Source organism: Lonchura striata, chromosome 32 (assembly GCF_050655825.1).
Source record: "Lonchura striata isolate lonStrDom1 chromosome 32, ASM5065582v1, whole genome shotgun sequence".
Taxonomy (NCBI): Eukaryota; Metazoa; Chordata; class Aves; order Passeriformes; family Estrildidae; genus Lonchura; species Lonchura striata.
In genome coordinates, this window is record NC_140734.1 from 7,022,673 (window position 1) to 7,045,545 (window position 22,873).

At 49.2% G+C, this 22,873-nt stretch overlaps 3 protein-coding genes across 13 annotated transcripts in view; 2 read left to right on the forward strand and 1 right to left on the reverse strand.

The window, feature by feature from the left end:
* The window catches only part of STAG3 (STAG3 cohesin complex component), a 50,642-nt gene extending 45,399 nt beyond the window's left edge, over positions 1-5,243 (forward strand). For 3 of the 6 annotated variants that reach the window (XM_085564292.1, XM_085564293.1, XM_085564300.1), the window contains 6 exons: positions 12-152; positions 2,756-2,828; positions 3,419-3,448; positions 4,131-4,194; positions 4,526-4,579; positions 4,661-5,243. In XM_085564292.1, coding sequence (XP_085420418.1) covers positions 12-152; positions 2,756-2,828; positions 3,419-3,448; positions 4,131-4,194; positions 4,526-4,579; positions 4,661-4,914 — 616 coding nt within the window. In that variant the 3' untranslated portion in view covers positions 4,915-5,243. Of the gene's footprint in view, positions 1-11; positions 153-1,851; positions 1,992-2,755; positions 2,829-3,418; positions 3,449-4,130; positions 4,195-4,525; positions 4,580-4,660 lie in introns of all 6 variants that reach the window. The other 3 variants (XM_085564295.1, XM_085564298.1, XM_085564294.1) reach the window with 2 other exon arrangements.
* AP4M1 (adaptor related protein complex 4 subunit mu 1) lies at positions 5,244-19,783 on the reverse strand. 5 transcript variants are annotated; one of them, XR_014950689.1, is made up of 17 exons: positions 19,730-19,783; positions 19,389-19,446; positions 18,221-18,306; positions 16,712-16,818; positions 15,562-15,658; positions 14,297-14,407; positions 14,143-14,214; positions 13,497-13,559; positions 13,330-13,396; positions 12,139-12,192; positions 11,295-11,401; positions 9,297-9,388; positions 8,798-8,842; positions 8,628-8,678; positions 7,593-7,710; positions 6,440-6,862; positions 5,244-5,734 (listed from the first exon to the last, which is right to left on the reverse strand). XR_014950689.1 is itself a non-coding variant. In XM_085564304.1 (17 exons), exons 2-17 carry the CDS (start codon positions 19,444-19,446, stop codon positions 6,712-6,714), a joined length of 1,380 nt encoding a protein of 459 aa, XP_085420430.1. In that variant the 5' UTR covers positions 19,730-19,783; the 3' UTR covers positions 5,244-6,711. The 5 variants fall into 5 exon arrangements, 3 of the variants coding, with proteins under 3 accessions (XP_085420430.1, XP_085420431.1, XP_085420433.1); XM_085564304.1 differs by adding an exon at positions 7,336-7,436 and having other exon boundaries at positions 5,244-6,862; XR_014950690.1 differs by lacking the exon at positions 7,593-7,710.
* Positions 19,784-19,867: 84 nt separating this feature from the next.
* The window catches only part of MCM7 (minichromosome maintenance complex component 7), a 31,688-nt gene continuing 28,682 nt past the window's right edge, over positions 19,868-22,873 (forward strand). Inside the window, exons 1-3 of one of the 2 annotated variants that reach the window (XM_085564303.1) lie at positions 19,868-20,113; positions 20,196-20,275; positions 22,116-22,280. In XM_085564303.1, coding sequence (XP_085420429.1) covers positions 20,083-20,113; positions 20,196-20,275; positions 22,116-22,280 — 276 coding nt within the window. In that variant the 5' untranslated portion in view covers positions 19,868-20,082. The remainder of the gene's footprint in view (positions 20,114-20,195; positions 20,276-22,115; positions 22,281-22,873) is intronic. The other variant, XM_085564301.1, reaches the window with a different exon arrangement.

A 22,873-nucleotide genomic window follows, 5' to 3' on the forward strand; every position in this document is an offset into this window, starting at 1 on the left:
TGTCTCCCCAGCGAGGGGATGGAGTTTGCTCTGCAGCCGCCGCCGGATCCGCCCGTTCCCGGCGTTCCCGAGCTGCTCCCGCTGAATTTGCCGTTCCTGGAGCTGCTCGGAGAGTTCTCGGCGCGGCTGCAGCGCCCCGACCGCGCCCGCCTGTGAGGGAATCCCGGGAATTCGGGAATCCCGGGAATTCCGGGAATTCTGGGGGAGTTTGGGACACTCCGGGGGGAGTTTGGGGGCGATTCGGGGGGAGTTTGGGACATTCTGGGGGAAATTTGGGGGGAAATTGGGAAATTTGGGGGGAATTTGAGGAAATTTGGGGGGAATTTGAGGAAATTTGGGGGGAATTTGAGGGAATTTGGGAGGAATTCGGGACATTCTGGGGGGAATTTGGGGAATTTGGGGGGAATTTGGGAAATTTGGGACATTCTGGGGGAAATTCGGGGGGAATTTGAGGGAATTTGGAGGGAAATTGGGAAATTTGGGAGGAATTTGGGACATTCTGGGGGAAATTTGGGGGGAATTCAGGGAAATTTATGGGGAATTTGGGGGGAATTCAGGGAATTTGGGGGGAATGTGGAAAATTCGGGAATTTGGGGGGAATTTGGGACATTCTGGGGGAAATTTGGGGGGAATTTGAGGGAATTTTGGGGAATTTGGGGGGAAATTCAGGGAATTTGGGGGGAATGTGGAAAATTTGGGGGGAGTTTGGGGAATTAGGGGGAATTTGGGGGGAATTTGGGACATTCTGGGGGAAATTTGGGAGGAATTTGGGGAATTTGGGGGTGATTCAGGAAATCCTGGGGGAAATGTGGGGGATTTGGGACATTCAGGGGAAATTTTGGAAGGATTTGGGGGAATTTGGGAAACTTAGGGGGAATTCTGGGTGACTCGGAGGGAAATTCAGGGAATTTGGGGGGAAATCTGGGGAATTCGGGGGGAATTTGGGAAATTCGGGGGATCAGTTTTTGGGCTGAAATCTGCAATTTGGGGCTGATTTTTGGGTCAATATTCTGAATTTGGGGGATTTTGGGTGAATATTCTGAATTTGGGGTAATTTCTGGGTGAATATCCTGAATTTGGGGGATTTTGGGTCAATAATCGGAATTTTGGGGTGAATATCCTGAATTTGGGGGATTTTGGGTCAAGAATCGGGATTTTGGGTGAATATCCTGAATTTGGGGTAATTTCTGGGTGAATATCCTGAATTTGGGCTGATTTTGGGTCAATAATCGGGATTTTGGGTGAATATCCTGAATTTGGGCTGATTTTGGGTCAATAATCAGGATTTTGGGTGAATATCCTGAATTTGGGGGATTTTGGGTCAATAATCGGAACTTTGGGGTAATTTTGGGGTGAATATCCTGAATTTGGGGTAATTTTGGGTCAAGAATCGGAATTTTGGGGTGAATATCCTGAATTTGGGGGATTTTGGGTCAATACTCGGAATTTTGGGGTGAATATCCTGAATTTGGGGGATTTTGGGTCAAGAATCGGGATTTTGGGTGAATATCCTGAATTTGGGGCTGATTTTGGGTCAATAATCGGAATTTTGGGGTGAATATCCTGAATTTGGGGGATTTTGGGTCAATAATCGGAATTTTTGGGTGAATATCCTGAATTTGGGGGATTTTGGGTGAATATCCTGAATTTGGGGGATTTTGGGTGAATATCCTGAATTTGGGGAATTTTGGGGTGAATATCCTGAATTTGGGGGATTTGGGGTGAATATCCTGAATCTGGGGGATTTTGGGTCAATAATCGGAATTTTGGGGTGAATATCCTGAATTTGGGGTAATTTTGGGTCAATAATTGGAATTTTGGGTGAATATCCTGAATTTTGGCCGTCCCCAGGCTGGCGCTGCTGCAGCGGCGCTGCCGCGAGCGCGGCCTGGCCGCGGATTTTGGGGCGGATTTGGGGGATTTTGGGGCTCCCCTGCTGCGCTACCGCCGCTCCCTGAGCGCCGGGGGCAGCCCCGAGCCCCGGCGCGCAGGTGAGACCCAAACTGGGGGAAAAGACCCCGGATTTGGGAAAAATCCGGGATTTGGGAGGGAAAATGGGAATTTGGGGGAAAAAAAGACAGTTTTGGGGGAAAAAATATGAATTTGGGGGAGAAAAAGTCTGATTTTTGAGGAATAAAACCTGAATTTTGGGGAGAAAATAATCTGATTTTAGGGGAAAAAATCCGGGATTTGGGAAAAATCCAAGTTTTGGGAGGGAAAAATGGGAATTTGGGGGAAAAAAGCTAGTTTTGGGGGGAAAAAAATGAATTTTGGGGAGAAAAAATCTGATTTTGCGGGGGAAATCCAGGATTTGGGAAAATTCCGGATTTTCGGAGGGAAAATCTGAATTTTGGGAGGGAAAAATCTGAATTTGGGGGAAAAAAAGCCAATTTTGGGGGGAAAAAAATTCCAAATGTTGGGGCAGAAAGTCTGAGTTTTGGGGGGGAAAAAATCCACATTTGGGGGGTAAAAATCTGAGTTTTCTGCAGGAAAATTTGAATTTTGCGGGGGGGAAATCGGATAAAAATCAGGAATTTTGGTAAAAATTCCAAATTTATGGCAGAAAATCTGAATTTTGGGGGGAAAAAAATCTGCATTTGGGGGGTAAAAATCTGGATTTTGTGCAGGAAAATGTGAATTTTGGGGGGGGAAATCGGATAAAAATCAGGGATTTTGGTCAAAATGTTGGATTGTGGTGGGAAAGGCGGGAATTGGGGTAAAAAGGGAGAATTTTGTTCAAATTTGGGATTTTCAGCCGCCTCCAGCTCCAGCCCGTGGCCGCCCAGCCCCGCCCTGACCTCGACCGCGCTGCGGGGGGCCCCGCCCAGGTCAGAGCCCCAAAACCACCCAAAATCACCCCAAAATCACCCCAAAATCACCCCAAAATCTGGGGGGGATCCCCAAAAAAAACCTCAAAAAAAATTGGGGGAAATACCCCAAAAAAACCCCACAATTATAGGAGAAAATACCAAAAAAACACCAAATTTTGGGGGGAAAATACACAAAAAACCACCAAATTTTGGGGGAAAATACCCAAAAAAACACCAAAATTTTGTGGGGAGGGAAATCCCTGAAATATCCCAAAATTTTGGGGGAGAAATTCCCAAAAGAAACCCCAAAATTTTGGGAGAAAATACCCCAAAAAATTTTGGGAGAAATGTCCCCAAAAACCGGAAAACTTCGGGAAATCCCCCTGAAGAAAAACCCCAAAAGTTTGGCGGGAAATCCCAAAAAAAACCCCAAAATTTGGGAGAAAAATCCCCCCAAAAAATTAGGGGAATTCCCAAAAAAAACAACCGAAATTTTGGGGAAATCCCCCAAAAAAAAACCCCCAATTTTGTGGGAAAAGCCTCCAAACCCCCCAAATTTTGGGTGAAAATCCCAAAAAAACCCAAATTTGGATTTTTTCCACCCGCAGCAGCAAATCCAGGAAGAGTTGGGAGTCCCGGTGAGAGAATTTGGAATTTTTGGGGGGAATTTGGGACACTTTGGGGAAATTTGGTACATTTTGGGGGGAATTTGGGATTTTTGGGGGAAATTTCAGAGATTTTGGAGATTTTTGGGGGGAATTTTGGGGGAATTTTGGGATTTTTTGGGAGATTTGGGGATTTTAGGGGTAATTTCGGGATTTTTTTGGGGGGATTTGGGATATTTTGGGGATTTTTGGGGGGAATTTTTGGGAGAATTTGGGGGGATTTAGGAGGGAAAATTTGGGATTTTTGGGCATCATTTGGAGACTTTGGAAAATTTGGGAAATTTTGAGGGGGAAATTTGGGAAATTTTGGGGGGATTTGAGAAATTTTGAGGGAGATTTTGGGGATTTCTGGGGGGTCCTGGGAGGGATTTGGGGAATTTTGGGGAGACTTGGGGATTTTTGGGAATTTTGGGGCAATTTGAAGATTTTTGGGGGGTCCTGGGGGGGAATTTGGGGGAAATTTGGGGATTTTTGGGGGGGGGGGATTGATGGAATTTTTGGGGGAAATTTGGGGATTTTGGGGGGTCCTGGGCGGGATTTTTTTGTGGGGGAGGGTCCTGGGATGGGTTTTGGGTGAATTTGGGGGAAATTTGGGGATTTTGGGGGGGATTGAAGGAATTTTGGGGGAATTTTTGGGATTTTTGGGTCCCCCCAGCCTGAGCCTGATGGAGGAAGAGGAGGAGGAAGAGGAGGGGGAGGAGACCCCGAAAACCCCCAGGGTGAGACCCCAAAAAAGCCCCAAAAACTCCCAAAATTTGGGGAAAAAACCCAAAATTCGGGATTTAAAAAAAAAACCCAAAATCTTGGGGAAAAAAAAACAACAAAATTTTGGGGAAAACCCAGATTTTTGGGAAAAAACACCCAAAATTTTGGGGGAAAAAAACCCTCAAAACTTTAACAAAAAAAACCCCAAAATTTTGGGAAAAAAAAAAAACAAAACAGAATTTCGGGAAATAAAACCGGAAAACTTTGGAAGAAAACCCCAGAATTTTGGGAAAAAAGTCCAAATTTTGGGAATTTCTCTGTAAAATTTTGGGAATTCCTCCCCAGACCCCCCCGGAGCCGCCCCGGGACCTTTTTGGCTCCTCCAGCCTCGAGTTCCAGGTGAGATTTTGGGGAATTTTGGGGATTTTTTGGGATTATCCCAAATATTTTGGGGTTTTCCTCCCTCTCTTCTCTTTCCAGACTTTCTGAAGACGAAATTCCGAATTTCCCTCCGAGGTTTTTCCCGTTTTTTGGCGTTTTCACCCCAAAATTCCCGTTTTTATCCCAGTTCAAACCCCAAATTTGAGCTTTTTTTGGGAAATTTGGGATTTATCCCGAATATTTTGGGGTTCCCGCCCCCTTTATCTCCTCCAGGTTTTCCCAGGCTGGAATTCCCAATTTCCCGCCTCAGTTTTTTCCCATTTTTTGAGGTTTTCACCCCAAAATACAGTTAAAAAATGAGCATTTTTGTAGGTTTTTGGGGAATTTTTGGGATTTTTCCCAAATTTTTGGGGCTCTGCGGCCCTTTCTCTTATTTCGGATTTTCTGGGAATGGAATTCCCAAATTCCTGCCTCATTTTTTCCCATTTCTTGAGGTTTTCACCCCAAAATCCAGTTAAAAAATGAGCATTTTTGGAGGATTTTTGGGAATTTTTGGGGCTCCGCAGCCCTTTCCCTCATTTCGGATTTTCTGGGAATGGAATTCCCAAATTCCCACCCGGTTTTTTCCCCTTTTTTGCCGTTTTCACCCCAAAATTCCCCCAATAAAAACTGCAGCAACTCCTTCGTTCTGGGCTGTTTATTTGGGAATTTCCTGGGAATTTCGGGAATTTCTCAGAGCCTCATGTCGCAGTCACGGCCGTGGGATGTCTCCGGAATTCCGGGATTTTTGGGATTTCTCTGGAATTCTCACAACCTCATCTCGTAGTGGTGGCCGTGGGATGTCTCTGGAATTCCAGGATTTCCTGGGAATTCTCACAATCTCATCGCGCAGTCACGGCTGTGGGGTGTCTCCAGAATTCCGGGATTTTTGGGATTTTTTCTGGAATTCTCACAATCTCATCTCGTAGTTGCGGCTGTGGGATGTCTCTGGAGCTCCGGAATTCCGGGATTTTCCAGGATTTCTCTGGAATTCTCAGAGCCTCATCTCGTAGTGGCGGCCGTGGGATGTCTCCGGAATTCCGGGATTTCCCGGGAATTCTCACAACCTCATCTCGTAGTTTGCAGCCGTGGGATGTCTCCGGAATTCCGGGATTTCTCTGGAATTCTCACAGTCTCATCTCGTAGTCGTAGCTGTGGGATGTCTCCGGAGCTCCGGAATTCCAGGATTTCCCGGGATTTCTCTGGAATTCTCAGAGCCTCATCTCGTAGTGGCGGCCGTGGGATGTCTCCGGAGCTCCGTAATTCCAGGAATTCTCGGGAATTCTCACAATCTCATCTCGTAGTCGCGGCCGTGGGATGTCTCCGGAGCTCCGGAATTCCGGGATTTCCTGGGAATTCTCAGAGCCTCATCTCGTAGTGGCGGCCGTGGGATGTCTCCGGAATTCCGGGGATTCTCTGGAATTCTCACAATCTCATCTCGTAGTCGCGGCCGTGGGATGTCTCTGGAATTCCGGGAATTCTCGGGAATTCTCAGAGCCTCATCTCGTAGTGGCGGCCGTGGGATGTCTCCGGAGCTCCGGAATTCCGGGATTTCCCGGGAATTCTCTGGAATTCTCACAGTCTCATCTCGTAGTCGCGGCCGTGGGATGTCTCTGGAGCTCCGGAGCTCCGGAATTCCGGGATTTTTGGGATTTTCTCTGGAATTCTCACAGTCTCATCTCGTAGTCGCGGCCGTGGGATGTCTCCGGAATTCCGGGATTTTTGGGATTTTCTCTGGAATTCTCACAGTCTCATCTCGTAGTCGCGGCCGTGGGATGTCTCTGGAGCTCCGGAGCTCCGGAATTCCGGGATTTTTGGGATTTTCTCTGGAATTCTCACAGTCTCATCTCGTAGTCGCGGCCGTGGGATGTCTCCGGAATTCCGGGATTTTTGGGATTTTCTCTGGAATTCTCACAGTCTCATCTCGTAGTTGCGGCCGTGGGATATCTCTGGAGCTCCGGAGCTCCGGAATTCCGGGATTTTTGGGATTTTCTCTGGAATTCTCACAGTCTCATCTCGTAGTGGCGGCCGTGGGATGTCTCCGGAATTCCGGGATTTTTGGGATTTTCTCTGGAATTCTCACAGCCTCATCTCGTAGTCGCGGCCGTGGCTCAGGTGCCGCAGCCAGCGCTGCGCCGCCGCCCCCGAGAGCCGCAGGAGCCGGACCCGGAGCCCGGAGCACGAGACGCCGGGCAGCTCGAAGGAGGCGCGGGCGGGACCCAGCTCCAGCCGCCACGCACGGCCCAGACAGGACAGCTCCAGCTGGGAATGTTCCGGGATGTTCCGGGATGTTCCGGAATGTTCCGGGGTTTTTTGGGATTTTTTGGGATTTTTTACGGGGTGTTTCGGGGTTTTTTGGGGCTGTTTTGGGATTTCAGGCGGCACGGGCGGGACCCAGCTCCAGCCGCCACGCCCGGCCCAGCGACGACAGCTCCAGCTGGGAATGTTCCGGAATGTTCCGGAATGTTCCGGGGTTTTTTGGGATTTTTTGGGATTTTTTACGGGGTGTTTTGGGGTTTTTGGGGGGATTTTTGGCAATTTTTTAGGTATTTTTTGGGATTTATTGTGATTTTTTTCAGGGATTTTTGGGATTTTTTCATTTTTGGGAGTTTTTGGGGGATATTCTGGGATTTTGGGGATTTTTGGAGGAATTTTTTGGAGGACAATTTGGGGGAATTTTGGGGTGCATTTTGGGGGATTTTCTGTGGGATTTTGGGGATTTTTGGGAGCCTCGCCTTGAAGAGGGCCGAGAGCTGGGAGCCGCCCTGGATTTTGGGAATTTTGGGGTGGATTTTGGGAATTTTTGGGGGGATTTTGGGATTTTTGGGAGCCTCACCTTGAAGAGGGCCGAGAGCTGGGAGCCGCCCTGGATTTTGGGGTGGATTTTGGTGGATTTTTCGGGAATTCTTTGGGGGATTTGGGGAATTTTGGGGTGGACTTTGGTGGATTTTTTTGGGAATTCTTGGGATTTTGGGATTTTTGGGAGCCTCACCTTGAAGAGGGCCGAGAGCTGGGAGCCGCCCTGGATTTTGGGAATTTCCCAGCGGATGCTCCGGGAGCCCAAATCCAGCTCGGCCGTTTGGTCGGGGCTGCTCAGCTCCTGCGAGAGGCTGCGCCCAAAATCCCGGATTCCCACCCAAAATCCCGGATTCCCGCCCAAAATCCCGGATTCCCACCCAAAATCCCGGATTCCCACCCAAAATCCCGGATTCCCACCCAAAATCCCGGATTCCCACCCAAAATCCCGGATTCCCACCCAAAATTCCACCCCAGAGCCCAAAATTCGGCATTCCCACCCAAAATTCCATCCCCAGAACGCGAAATTCCAGATTCCCACCCAAAATTCCCCCCAAATCCCAAAGTTTGGGATTCCCACCCAAAATTCCTCCCAAATCCCTACCCCAAATTCCAAACATCCCCCACAAATCCCAAAATCCTGGATTCCAACCCAAAATTCCACCCCAGATCCCAAAATTCCAACCCAGAGCCCAAAATTCCAACCCAGAGCCCAAAATTCCAACCCAGAGCCCAAAATTTGGGACTCCGACCCAAAATTCCATCCCCAGAACCCAAAATTTGGGATTCCAACCCAAAATTCCCCCCAAAAATACCAAAATTCGGGATTCTGACCCAAAATTCCCCCCAAATCCCCCCCAAATCCCAAAATCCCCCCCAAATCCCAAAATTCCCCCCAAATCCCTCAAAATTCCCTCAGATTCCACCCCAAAATTTGGGATTCAATCCCAAAATTCCCCCAAATCCCAAAATCCCCCAAAATTCCCTCAACATTCCCAAAATCCCTGAAAATTCCCTTGGATTCCGCCCCAAAAATCCAGGATTTATTCCCAAAATTTGGGATTCAATCCCAAAATTCCCACAAATCCCAAAATGCCCCAAAAAAATTCCATCAAAATTCCCCCAGAATTCCCCAAAATTCCCTCCGATTCCACCCAAAATTTGGGATTTGCCCCCAGAATCCCAAAATTCCCCAAAAATTCCCAAAATTCCCCGAATTCCCCGTCCCCACCTGGAGACGCCTTTGGGCACCGGGAGCTGCAGGCAGACGTTGATGGCTTGGCTGGGAATTTTTTGGGGAAAATTCAGGAATTTTGGGAAAATTCGGGAATTTCGGGAGTCCCAGGGGGCTGAAAATTCTGGGATTGTCCCAAAAATTCCCAAATTTCCCCCAAATTTCACCTTTTTGGGGGGAGGTCACAGCGGAGCTTCAAATAAAGGTGGATCCTGAGGGAGGAAAAGCCAAAAATTGGGAAAAATTCCTGGAAATTTGGGAGGGAAATTCCCCAAAAATTTGGGGATTCCCTCAGGGAGAAAAAATCCCCCAAAATTCCTGAAAAATTTCCAAAAAATTAACAAAATAATCCCCAAAAATTCCCCAACAATTCCTGAAAAATTCACCAAAAATCCAAAAAATTCCCCAAAAAATTCCTGAAAAATTCCCCAAAACTCCCCAAAATATTCCCAAAAATTCCCGAAAAATTCCCCCAAAATATTCCCAAAAATTCCCCAAAAAAACACCCAAAAATTACCAATAAATCCCCCAAAAATTCCCGAAAAATTCACAAAAAATCACAAAAACTCCCGAAAATATTACCAAAAAATTGCCCCCAAACAATTCAGGGTAAAATTGGGGAAATTCCGGGAAATTCCCGGAACGGGGCGGAATTTGGGGTCCCACCTGTTGGGGGGCTGGGCGCGGGCGCTGGGGAAGAGGCGGAAGGGGAGCGGGGCCGGGATCTCGTCGTGCACCTGGTACTGCATCAGCGTCATCTGGCCAGAATTCCCAAAATTCCCACATTTATCCACATTCCCAACAGTTCCCAAAAATCCCCAAAGTCCCGGCGCTCTGCAGCCCCCAAAAATCCCATTTTTTCCCCCCAAAAATCCCATTTTTTCCCCCCAAAAATCCCATTTCCCCCCCCCAAAAATCCCTTTCCCCCCAAAAAAAATCCCATTTTACCCCCAAAAATTCCATTTTTCTCCCCAAAATGCCTCCCCCCCAAAAAAGACCCCAAAAATCCCATTTTTCCCCCAAAAATGCCTTTTTCCCCCCAAGAAAAACCCCAAAAATCCACTTTTTCCCCCTTAAATCCCATTTTCCCCCAAAAAATGCCATTTTCCCCACAGAAATCCCTTTCCCCCCCAAAAAAAAACCCAAAATCCCATTTCCCCCCCAAAAAAATCCCATTTTTCCCCCCAAATTTGCCATTTTTGCCCTCAAAAATACCATCTTTCCCCAAAAATCCAATTTTTCCCCCATAAAATCTCTTTCCCCCCCAAAAAAAACTGCAAAAATCCCCTTTTTCCCCCAAAAATCACATTTTTCCCCAAAAATCCCCTTTTCCCCAAAAAATGCCATTTTTGCCCCCAAAAAATCCCATTTCTTCCCCTAAAAGTCCCTTCCCCTCCCAAAAAAACCCCCAAAAATCCCATTTTCTCCCCAAAAATCCCTTTCCCCCAAAAATAAACCCAAAATTCCCATTTTCCCCCCAAAAATCCCATTTTTCCCATTAAAAATCCCCCCAAAATCCCATTTCTCCCTTAAAAAAACCCCAAAAATCCCATTTTCCCCCCAAAAATCCCTTTCCCCCCAAAATAAACCCAAAAATCCCATTTTCCCCCCAAAAATCCCATTTTTCCCATTAAAAATCCCCCCAAAAATCCCATTTTTCCCTTCCCTTAAAAAAACCCCAAAAAATCCCATTTTCCCCCAAAAAAACCCCAAAAATCCCATTTTTCCCATTAAAAATCCCCCCAAAATCCCATTTCTCCCTTAAAAAAACCCCAAAAATCCCATTTTCCCCCCAAAAATCCCTTTCCCCCCAAAATAAACCCAAAAATCCCATTTTCCCCAAAAAAATCCCATTTTTCCCATTAAAAATCCCCCCAAAAATCCCATTTTTCCCTTAAAAAAACCCCAAAAAATCCCATTTTCCCCCAAAAAAACCCCAAAAATCCCATTTTTCCCCCAAAAATCCCATTTTTCCCATTAAAAATCCCCCCAAAATCCCATTTCTCCCTTAAAAAAACCCCAAAAATCCCATTTTCCCCCCAAAAATCCCTTTCCCCCCAAAAAACCCTCAAAAATCCCATTTTCCCCCCAAAAATCCCATTTTTCCCATTAAAAATCCCCCCAAAAATCCCATTTTTCCCTTAAAAAAACCCCAAAAAATCCCATTTTCCCCCAAAAAAACCCCAAAAATCCCATTTTTCCCCCCAAAAATCCCATTTTTCCCTTTAAAAATCCCCCCGAAATCCCGTTTCTCCCTTAAAAAAACCCCAAAAATCCCATTTTCCCCCCAAAAATCCCTTTCCCCCCCAAAAAAACCCCCAAAAATCCCATTTTCCCCCCAAAAATCCCATTTTTCCCATTAAAAATCCCCCCAAAAATCCCATTTTTCCCTTAAAAAAACCCCAAAAAATCCCATTTTCCCCCCAAAAAAACCCCAAAAAATCCCATTTTCCCCCAAAAAACCCCCAAAAATCCCATTTTCCCCCCAAAAATCCCATTTTTCCCATTAAAAAAACCCCCAAAAATCCCATTTTCCCCATTAAAAATCGCCCCAAAAATCCCATTTTTCCCCTAAAAGACCCCGTTTCCCGTCCCAAATTTCCCCCCAAATTTCCCAAATTCCCGAATTTCCGGATTTTTCCCGGATTTCCCGAATTCCCGGACCTCTCCGGGCTCGGGGCGCAGGCTGAGGACGCGGCCGGAGCCGAACTCGGCCAGGCTGACGCTGCTGTGGAAGCTGCACTCGTCCACGCGCACCGGCGTGCCGTACCCTGGCGATTCCCGGAAATTCCCGGAATTCCGGGAAATTCCCGAGGCCTCCGGAAAGTTCCGGAGAGTTCCGGAGGGTTCGGGGGGGGTTGGGGCGTTTAAAGCGGGTTTTTAGGGGAAAAAATGGAAAAAAAAAAGGGATTTTTGCAGGGTAAAAAGGGGTTAAAAGGTGATGGGAAATCCCAAATTCCAGGAAGTTCTGGAATATTCCAGAGAATTCTGGAAAATTCCAGAGAGTTTGGGGTGTTCAAAGTGGAAAAAATGGAATTTTTGCAAGGTAAAAAGGGGTTAAAAGGTGATGGGAAGGGGAAATTCAGGAATTTTGGGGAAAATCTGGGAATTATGGAATGTTCTGGAAAGTTTGGGGGAGGCTGAGGGGGGGTTGTAGGGCATTTAAACTGGATTTTTAGGCGGAAAATGGGATTTTTTTGGGGGCAAAAAAGGGGTTAAAAGGTGATGGTAAGGGGAAAATGGGAATTTTGGGAAAATTTGTGGGATTCTGCGTGGATTTTGTGAGAATTTTGGGAGAAATTTGGGGGGATTTTGGGAGAATTAAAGGGAATTTTGTGAGGTAAAAGGGTCCTGGAAGGGGAAAAAGGTGGATTTGGGCAGATTTGGGGATTTTTGGGGGGAAGTTTGGGGGATTTTTTGGGGTTTGGGGAATTTTGGGGTGATTTTGTGATTTTTGGGGCAGATTTTGGGGATCTCAGGAATTTGGGAATTTTGGGGGGGGTCTCACCCCTCAGCTCCGATTTTCCCACACAAAATTCCTCCGTGAGGCCGATCCGCAGCTCTGGGGGGACCAAGGGGGGTCAGGGACCCCAAAACCACCCGGGACCCCCCAAAAATCCAAAATCTGGGACCCTCCCCAAATTTTTGGGACCCCCCAAACCCCCCCAGACTCCAAAATTCCCTTAAAATCCCCCAAATTCCTCCAAAATCCCCCCAAATTCCATTTTCCCGCCCTTTTCCCCCCTTCCAGGACCCTTTTCCCCTCATGAAATTTCCTTTATTGCTCCCAAAATTCCCCCAAATCCCCTCAAAATTCCCCCAGAATTTTTGGGACTGCCCAAAATCATTCCAGGACCCCCAAAACCCCAAAAAATCCCCCCCGAATTCCCCAAAATTCCCTCAAAATCCCCCAAATTCCCTTTTCCCGCCCTTTTTCCTCCTTCCAGGACCCTTTCCCCCCCTCATTAAATTCCCTTTATATCTCCTCAAATTCTCTCAAAATTCCCCCAAATTCCCTCAAAATTTCTCCCAAATTTTTGAGACCCTCCAAAACACCTTGAACCCCAAAATTCCTCCCAAATCCCACCAAATTCCCTCAAAACCCCCCCAAAATCCCCCCAAATTCCCTTTTCCCGCCCTTTTTTCCCCTTCCAGGACCCTTTTCCCCTCATGAAATTTCCTTTAAGCCTCCCAAAATTTCGGATTTTTTCCGTCCCAAAATTGGATTTTCCCCAAAAAATTTCAAATTTTCCTCCCCCAAACCCTAAAACTTCTTTTGTTCTCCCCAAACCCCCAAATTTTTTCCCCCAAACCCCAAAATTTCCTTATTTCATCCCCAAAATTTCCAATTTTCCCTCCCAAAATCAGATTCTTTCCCCCCCCCATTTTGATTTTTCTCCCCCCAAAACCCTAAAACTTTTTTCTCCCCCAAATCCCCCAAAGTTTTGATTTTTCCCCCCACAATTTGGATTTTCCCCCCAAAATTTTGATTTTTCCCTCCCAAAATTTCAATTTCCCCCCCAAAATGTGGATTTCCCACCTCAAAATTTCAATTCCCCCCCCTCAAATGTGGAGTTTTCCCCCAAAATCTCGATTTTTTTTGCCCCCCAAAATGTTGATTTTCACTCCAAATTTTTGATTTTTCCCCAAATTTTTGATTTTTCCCTCAAAATGGGGATTTTCCCCCAAATCCCGTTACCGGTGCCGGGGGGCAGGAAGGACTTGAGGCGGATCTCGCCCTGCACCTCGACCTTCAGGGGGGAGCCCTGCCCCAAAAACCCCAATTTTGGCGTTTTTTGGGGCAGAACCCCCAAATTTGGGATTTTTGGGGCTATTTGGGGATATTTTTGGGGTTTTTGGGCTCACGTTGGCGGCGATGACGACCGAGAGGCGCTCGAGGACGTCCACGAAGAGCTCGGACCGCGGCGGCTGCCGAGAGATTTCGGGGAGATTTGGGATTTTTTGGAGGTTTTTGGGGGATTTTTGGGAATTTTATTCAGAATTTTGTTTTTTTTAAATTTTTGGGGATTTTTTTTTTTTCCTGGGGATTTTTTCATATTTTTGGACATTGGTTGGGGATATTTTGGGGATTTTTTTGGTAGGACATTATGTGGAGATTTTTTTTTAATTTTTTTTTTATTGGGGGATTTTTTTTGAGATTTTATCGGACTCTTTTGGGACTTTTAAGGATATTTTTTTTTTTTTAATCGGGATTTTTTTTTTAAGAATTTTGGGGGATTATTTGGGAATTTTGGGGCATTTCTCTCTACTTTTTGGAGTTTTTTTAACATTTTGGGGAAATTTTGGGGAATTTTTCGGGGTTTTTGGGATTTTGGGGTGGGGATTTTTTTTGGGGAGGGGATTTTTGGACGGTGGGGGTTGGGGCATTTTTAGATTTTTCTGCGGTTTTCTTTTGGGATTTTGGGAATTTTGGGCTGGAATTTCAGGAATTCTGGTCCGGAATTTTGGGAATTTGGGGAATTTGGGGAATTTTGGGAATTCTGGCTCCCACCTGGTCCCCCCGGGCCGGGGGCAGGGGTCTGGCGGCCGGCACCACCCGGCTCTGCTGCGTCTCCGCCCCGAACTGCAACAAAACACCAAAAACCCGGGAATTCCGGCATTTTCCCGGGAATTTCGGGGAATTTTGGGGAATTTTGGGAACGCACCAGCCCCACGGAGCCCAAATCCAGGAGGCTGAAGGGTTTGGGGACCTCGGGCTCCGACTGCACCAGGCTCCGCAGGATTTCGGGAGTCGTCGTCTGGATGTGGCCGAAATCCTGGAATTTTGGGGGGAAATCTGGGAATTTGGGGGGAAATCCAGGAATTTGGGGGGGATATATGGGAATTTGGGGCAAAAATCCTGGAATTCAGGGGGAAATCTGGGAATTTGGGGGGAAATCCAGGAATTTGGGGGGGATATATGGGAATTTGGGGCAAAAATCCTGGAATTTGGGGGGAAATCTGGGAATTTCGGGGGAAATCCGGGAATTTGGGGGGGAAATACGGGAATTTGGGGCAAAAATCCTTTAATTTTTTGGGGAAATCTGGGAATTTCGGGGGAAATCCAGGAATTTGTGGCAAAAGTCCCGGAATTTGGGGGGGAAATCTGGGAATTTAGGGGGAAATCTGGGAATCTGGGGCAAAAATCCAGGAATTTGGGGAAAATGGCCCCAGGACCCCCCTGGGTTGGCCCCAAAGCGGCTCCCCAGTAACTCCCAGTTCATCCCAGTAACTCCCAGTTCATCCCAGTAACTCCCAGTCCATCCCAATCCCCTCCCAGTTTATCCCAGTCCCTCCCAGTCCATCCCAATCCCCTCCCAGTTCATCCCAGTAACTCCCAGTCCATCCCAATCCCCTCCCAGTTCATCCCAGTAACTCCCAGTCCATCCCAATCCCCTCCCAGTTCATCCCAATCCCCTCCCAGTTTATCCCAGTCCCCTCCCAGTCCCTCCCAGTTTATCCCAGTTCCCTCCCAGTCCCTCCCAGTTTATCCCAGTCCCCTCCCAGTTTATCCCAGTCCCCTCCCAGTTCATCCCAATCCCCTCCCAGTCCCTCCCAGTTTATCCCAGTCCCTCCCAGTCCCCTCCCAGTCCCTCCCAGTCCCTCCCAGTCCCCTCCCAGTTCATCCCAATCCCCTCCCAGTCCCCTCCCAGTTTATCCCAGTCCCTCCCAGTTTATCCCAGTCCCTCCCAGTCCCTCCCAGTCCCCTCCCAGTTTATCCCAGTCCCTCCCAGTTTACCCCAGCCCCTCCCAGTTTATCCCAGTTTATCCCAGTTTATCCCAGTCCCCTCCCAGTTTATCCCAGTTTATCCCAGTTTATCCCAGTCCCCTCCCAGTTTATCCCAGTCCCTCCCAGTCCCCTCCCAGTTTATCCCAGTCCCTCCCAGTTTATCCCAGCCCCTCCCAGTCCCTCCCAGTTTATCCCAGTTACCACCAGTTCCTCCAGCAGCTCCCCGACCAGGGCCAGGTTCATTCCCAGACTTTTCTCGCTCAAGGGGCCGCAGAAATCCCGGAGCAGCGTCACCAGCCTGGGACCCAAAATCCCCCAATTCCAGCCCAAAACCCAGCCCAAAACCCAGCCCAAGCCTTCCCAAAAATCCCGGGGAAAATTCCCAAAAACCCCGGGAAAAAATCCCAAAAACCCCGGGAAAAATCCCAAAAAATCCCAGAAAAAGTTCCCAAAAATCCCGGGAAAAATTCCCAAAAATTCCAGGGAAATATCCCAAAAACCACAGGAAAAAAATCCCAAAAATCCCAGGAAGAAAACCCCAAAAACCCCGGAAAAAGTTCCCAAAAATCCCAGGAAAAAATCCCAAAAATCCAAGAAAAAATTCCCAAAAATCCTGGGAAAATTCCCAAAAACCCTAGAAAAAAATTCTAAAAATCCTGGAAAAAAATCCCAAAAACCCTGGAAAAAATTCCCAAAAATCCCAGAAAAAACCCAAAAATCTCAGAAAAAAATCCCAAAAAGCCCCAGGAAAAGTTCCCAACAATCCCAGAAAAAAAAATCCCAAAGATCCCAGAAAAAAAAAATCCCAAAACCCCTGGAAAAAAATCCCAAAAATCCAAGAAAAAATTCCCAAAAATCCCAGAAAAAACTTTCCCAAAAATCCTGGGGAAAAAAAATTCCCAAAAACCCCAGGAAAAAAATCCTCAAAAAATCCCTTAAATATCCATCATAAATCCCCAAATTCCTCCCTAAGATTCCCAAAGTAATTCCCTAAAAATCCCCTCCAAAATCCCCAGAAAATTTTCTAAAAACTCTTTGGGAAAAAAAACCACTAAAAAATTAAAAGAAAATCTCTTAAAAATCCCTAAATATGAAGAAGAAAAAACCTTTTAAAAATCCCTAAAAATGAAGCAAAAAATCTTTTAAAAATCCCTAAAAATGAAGCAAAAAATAGCTTAAAAATCCCTAAAAATGAAGGAAAAAATCTCTTAAAAAATCCCTAAAAATGAAGGAAAAAATCTCTTAAAAATCCCCCAAAAATAACCGAAAAATAACCAAAAAATTCCCAAAAATTCCCCAAAAATTCCCCAGCCTGTCTCCGAGTCTGGAATTGCGGGAATTTGGGATTCACCTGTTGAGGAACTCGACGATGGTGAAGGGGGAGGCGCCGCCCTCGGTGCTGGCCCCGAAGAAAAGCCCCCCGTGCCTGACGTGGGCCAAGTGGAGCCCCCCGAGGCTCTGGGGGCACAAAACTCCTCAAAAGAGCCCCAAAACCCACCCCAAAGCCACCAAATCCTGGAAATTCCCAAAAAATCCAGCCCAATCCCGGAAATTCCCATAAAATCCATCCCAAATCCCAGAAATTCCCATAAAATCCAGCCCCAAATCCCGGAAATTCCCATAAAATCCACCCGAATCCTGAAAATTCCCAAAAAAATCCACCCCCAATCCTGAGAATTCCCATAAAATCCACCCCCAATCCTGAGAATTCCCCAAAAAAATCCACCCCGAATCCTGAGAATTCCCATAAAATCCACCCCCAATCCTGAAAATTCCCAAAAAAATCCACCCCGAATCCTGAGAATTCCCATAAAATCCACCCCCAATCCTGAAAATTCCCATAAAATCCACCCCCAATCCTGAGAATTCCCATAAAATCCACCCCCAATCCTGAGAATTCCCATAAAATCCACCCTGAATCCTGAAAATTCCCAAAAAATCCACACTGAATCCTGAGAATTACAAAAAAATCCACAAAAATCCCTCAAAATTCCCTCAAATCTCCCCAAAATACACCCAAAACCCACCAAATCCTGAAAATTCCCTCAAATCTCCCCAAAATCCACCCCAAAAACACCAAATCCTGGAAATTCCCATAAAAACCCAATGGAATGCCACAAAAATCCCTCCCAAAATGCCCCAAAAAACCCCCCAAACCCCTCCAGGATGTTCCAGATCGCCTCAAGACCCCTCAAAATCCACAAAAAATTCCCAAATCCCCAAAAATCCCCCAATTTCTCCCAAAATCCCCTCAGAACCCCAGAAAATTCCCTCAAAATCCCCCTCAGAACCTTCCAGAATCGCCCCCAAATCCCCCTGAAAACGCCCCAAAATCGCCCAAAACCTCCCCAAAACCATTCCAGGACCCCCAAAATCCACCCAAAAACCCCCAAATCTCAAAAAATCCCCCAATTTATCCCAAAATCTCCTCAGAACCTCCCCAAAATCCCCCTCTGAACCCCCCAAAATCCCCCTCTGAACCCCCCAAAATCCCCCTCAGAACCTTCCAGAATCGCCCCCAAATCCCCCTGAAAATGTCCCAAAATTGCCCTAAACCTCCTCAAAACCATTCCAGGACTCCCAAAATCCACCCAAAAATCCCAAAATCTCAAAAATTCCCCCAATTTATCCCAAAATCTCCTCAGAACCCCCCAAAATCCCCTCAGAACCCCCCAAAATCCCCCTCGCAACCCCCCAAAATCGCCCCCAAATCCCCCTGAAAACGCCCCAAAATCGCCCCCAAATCCCCCTGAAAACGCCCCAAAACCACCCAAAACGCCCCAATTTCTCCCCCACCGCCCCCCCCGGGCCGGGCAGTGCCGGATTTGCCCAAAACCCGCGTTTTTCTCCCCAAACTGACCAGGAAGGGCGGGGGCTGCGCGCCCCGCGCCGCCGCGACCCCGCGGCGGAAAATCTCCGGGAGCGGCCGGGGAGAGTCCCCCCGGACTGCGGGTCAAGGAAATTTGGGGAAATTTGGGGAAATTTGGGGAAATTTGGGGCGGAAAATCTCCGGGAGCGGGCGGGGAGAGTCCCCCCGGACTGCGGGTCAAGGAAATTTGGGGAAATTTGGGGAAATTTGGGGAAATTTGGGGCGGAAAATCTCCGGGAGCGGGCGGGGAGAGCCCCCCCGGACTGCGGGTCAAGGAAATTTGGGGAAATTTGGGGGAATTTGGGGAAATTTCGGGAAATTTGGGGAAATTTGGGGCGGAAAAGCTCCGGGAGCGGGCGGGGAGAGCCCCCCCGGACTGCGGGTTAAGGAAATTTGGGGAAATTTGGGGAAATTTGGGGAATTTGGGGCGGAAAATCTCCGGGAGCGGGCGGGGAGAGCCCCCCCGGACTGCGGGTCAAGGAAATTTGGGGAAATTTGGGGAAATTTGGGGAAATTTGGGGAAATTTGGGGAATTTGGGGCGGAAAATCTCCGGGAGCGGGCGGGGAGAGCCCCCCCGGACTGCGGGTCAAGGAAATTTGGGAAATTTGGGGAAATTTGGGGAAATTTGGGGGAATTTGGGGGGAAAATCTCCGGGAGCGAGCGGGGAGAGCCCCCCCGGACTGCGGGTCAAGGAAATTTGGGGAAATTTGGGGAAATTTGGGGGAATTTGGGGGTCCCAAAGAAATATGGGGGGTCCCGAGGAAATTTGGGGGAAATCGGGGGGGATTTGGGGGTCCCGGGGAAAATTGCAGAAAATCTGGGGAGATTTGGGGGTCCCGAAGAAATTTGGGGGGATCTGGGGGTCCCGGGGAAATTTGGGGGTCCCGAGGAAATTTGGGGGAAATCGGGGGGGATTTGGGGGTCCCGGGGAAATTTGGGGGAAATCTGGGGGGATTTGGGGGTCCCGGGGAAATTTGGGGGAAATCTGGGGAGATTTGGGGGTCCCGGGGAAATTTGGGGGTCCCGCGGGATTTGGGGCAGATTTGGGGGTCCTGGGAAGGTTTAGAGGGTCCCGAAAGGGTTTTGGGAAGGATTTTGGGGTCCCGGGGTGGATTTTGGGGTGATTTTGGGGGGATTTGGGGCTGTTTTGGGGGATACAGTCCCGGTGGATCAGGAGATCCCCCTTGGAGCTGAGGATGAAGAGCTGGGAAATCATCTGGGGGGGAGGAGGAAAAACGGGGTTCAGAGACCCCAAAATTCCCCCAAATCCCCCAAAATCCCCCAAAACTGAGCCCCCACCCCCAAATCTGAACCCGCCAAATCCGGAGCCTCCCTCAAAGCCGGGCCCCCCAACCCCTGAGCGCCCCCCAGACCCCCGAGCCCCCAACCCCTCCCCGCCCCCAAAAATCTCCTCAGGACCCCCCAAAAAACCCCCAAATCCCCCAAAAAAGCGACGCGGCCCCTTTAAGAGGGGGCGTGGCCAAGCCCCCCGGGCCCACCTTGGCGCCGCTTCCCGCCGCCGCCGCGCGCGCGGCCCCGCCCCCCGTGGGCGTGGCCCCGCCGCGCGTGCGCCCCGCCGCGCCTTCCTATTGGCTGCTCCACGCCCGCCTCCGCGCCTCCTCCGCCGCGATTGGGCGGCGCCGCCGCCGCGCGGAGGGCGGCCCGCTGCGCTGTGATTGGCCGCGCGGCCGTCACGTGGGCGCGGAGTTTTCGCGCCACTCGCCGTGAGGGGAAGGCGGTGGCGGGAAAAGGGGGGGGGAGCGGCCGTGAGGGGAAATCGCGATCGTGAGAGGAAAATCGCGATCGTGAGGGGAAAATCGCGACAGAGACCCGCGACAGGAGCGGCCGCGCCATGGCCCCGCGCGACTACGACAGCGAGAAAGGTTTGGGGCCAGCGGGGGGCGCCGGGGCTGCGTTATTGACCCGCTATTGGGGCTCCCCCGACTCGCTCTGTTTTCCCCTCAGAGAAGGCGAAGCGCTTCTTCCAGGAGTTTTACCGCGATGGGCCCGACGGGCGCAAGGAGTTCCCGTACCGGGAGCAGCTGGTGAGGGCGGCGCCCCCGAATTTACCCGGAATCGCCTCAAATCCCCTCAGCTTTCACCCTGAGCCCCCCAGGTTCTGCCCAATTCCCTCCCAGCCCCACAAATCCCACCCCCATCCCCTTCCCACCCACCCCAAATCTCCCCGGACCCCCACAAATCCTCCTAAACTCCTTTCCACCGCCCCAAATCCTCCCCAGATTCCTTCCAGCCTTCCCCAAATCCCCATTTTCATCCCAAAACCCCCATTTTCACCCCAAAAGCCCTTTCCCCCCACCAATCTTCCCTTTTTTCACCCCCACAATCCCCATTTTCACCCCCAAAATCCCCTTTTTCCACCTTAAACTCCCCTTTTTTCAACCCCAAACCCCTTTTTCACTCCCAAACTCTTTTTTTCACCCCACAATCCCCATTTTCACCCCAAAACCCCATTTCTCACTCCCTAAACCCCTTTTTCTTTCCCAAACCTCCATTTTCCCCACCAAACCCCCATTTCCCCCCAAAACCCCATTTCCCCTCCCTGAAACCCTATTTTCTCCCCAAATTCCCCATTTTTCACTCCCCACGCTCCATTTTTTCCCCAATTACCTTTTTTACCTCAAATTCCCTTTTTTTCTCCCCCAAATTCCCTATTTTTCACTCCCCAAACGCTTTTTTCCCCCAAACTCCCCATTTCCCTCCCTAAATCTCCCAATTTCCCCCCCAAAATCCCCATTTTCCCCTCCAAACTCCATTTTTCACCCCAAACTCCCTATTTCTCCCCCAAAACCCCATTTTTCATTCCCAACTCCCCATTTCTCACTCCCCAAATTCCCTTTTCCCCCCAAATTCCCCGTTTTTCACTCCCCAACCCCATTTTTCACTGCCAACCCCCCATTTTTCATCCCAAAATCCCATTTTCCCTCCCCAAAGTCCTTGTTATCCCCCAAAACCCTCCCCAAATTCCCTTTTTTTCCCCCAAACTCCCCATGTTTCCCCCCAAACTCCCCCGTTTTCCCTGCCAAGCCCTCACTTTCACCGAAATCCCCATGTTTCCTCCCAAACCCATTTTTCCCCCCAAACTTCCCGTTTCCCCCCCCAGCCCCCATTTTCACCAAAATCCCCATGTTTCCCCCCAAACTCCCCATTTCCCCAAACCCCCACTTTAACCGAAATCCCCGTTTTTCCCCCCAAACTCCCCATTTCCCCCCAGCCCCACTTTAACCGAAATCCCCGTTTTTCCCCCCAAACTCCCCATTTCCCCCCAGCCCCACTTTAACCGAAATCCCCGTTTTTCCCCCCAAACTCCCCATTTCCCCCCAGCCTCACTTTAACCAAAATCCCCGTTTTTCCCCCCAAACTCCCCATTTCCTCCCCAAACCCCCACTTTAACCAAAATCCCCGTTTTTCCCCCCAAACTCCCCATTTCCCCCCAGCCTCACTTTAACCAAAATCCCCGTTTTTCCCCCCAAACTCCCCGTGTTTCCCCCAAACCCCACTTTAACCGAAATCCCCGTTTTTCCCCCCAAACTCCCCGTGTTTCCCCCAAACCCCACTTTAACCAAAATCCCCGTTTTTCCCCCAAACTCCCCATTTCCCCCAAACCCCACTTTAACCGAAATCCCCGTTTTTCCCCCCAAACTCCCCATTTCCCCCCAGCCTCACTTTAACCAAAATCCCCGTTTTTCCCCCCAAACTCCCCGTGTTTCCCCCAAACCCCATTTTCACCGAAATCCCCGTTTTTCCCCCCAAACTCCCCATTTCCCCCCCAGCCTCACTTTAACCAAAATCCCCGTTTTCCCCCCAAACTCCCCATTCCCCCCAGCCCCACTTTAACCAAAATCCCGGTTTTTTGCCCCGTCCCAGGCGGCGCTGGCCCGGCGGGAGCAGGCGGCGCTGTGGGTGGCGCTGGACGACGTGGCCGAGGACGAGCCCGAGCTGGCCGAGGCCGTGGCCGAGAACGTCCGGCGCTACGGCCGCGTCTTCTCGGACGCCGTGCACGAGCTGCTGCCCCTCTTCGGCTCTGATGAGGTCAGCAGCCCCAAATTCCCATTTTTTGGGAAATTTTGGGGGTTTTTAGGGGTTTTTGGGAGGTTACTGGGGGTGTTTAGGGTCATAGGGGTCAATAGGGGTCAACGTCCGGCGCTACGGCCGCGTCTGCTCGGACGCCGTGCACGAGCTGCTGCCCCTCTTCGGCTCTGATGAGGTCAGCAGCCCCAAATTCCCATTTTTTGGGAAATTTTGGGTGGTTTTTAGGAGGTTTTAGGGGTTTTTGGGGTTCTTTAGGGGTTTTTGGGGGGTTTTAGGGTCATAGGGGTCAATGGGGGTCAACGTCCAGCGCTACGGCCGCGTCTTCTCGGACGCCGTGCACGAGCTGCTGCCCCTCTTCGGCTCTGATGAGGTCAGCAGCGCCAAATTCCCTTTTTTTGGGAAATTTTGGGGGTTTTTAGGGGTTTTTGGGAGGTTACTGGGGGTGTTTAGGGTCATAGGGGTCAATGGGGGTCAATGTCCGGCGCTACGGCCGCGTCTGCTCGGACGCCGTGCACGAGCTGCTGCCCCTCTTCGGCTCTGATGAGGTCAGCAGCCCCAAATTCCCATTTTTTGGGAAATTCTGGGGGTTTTTG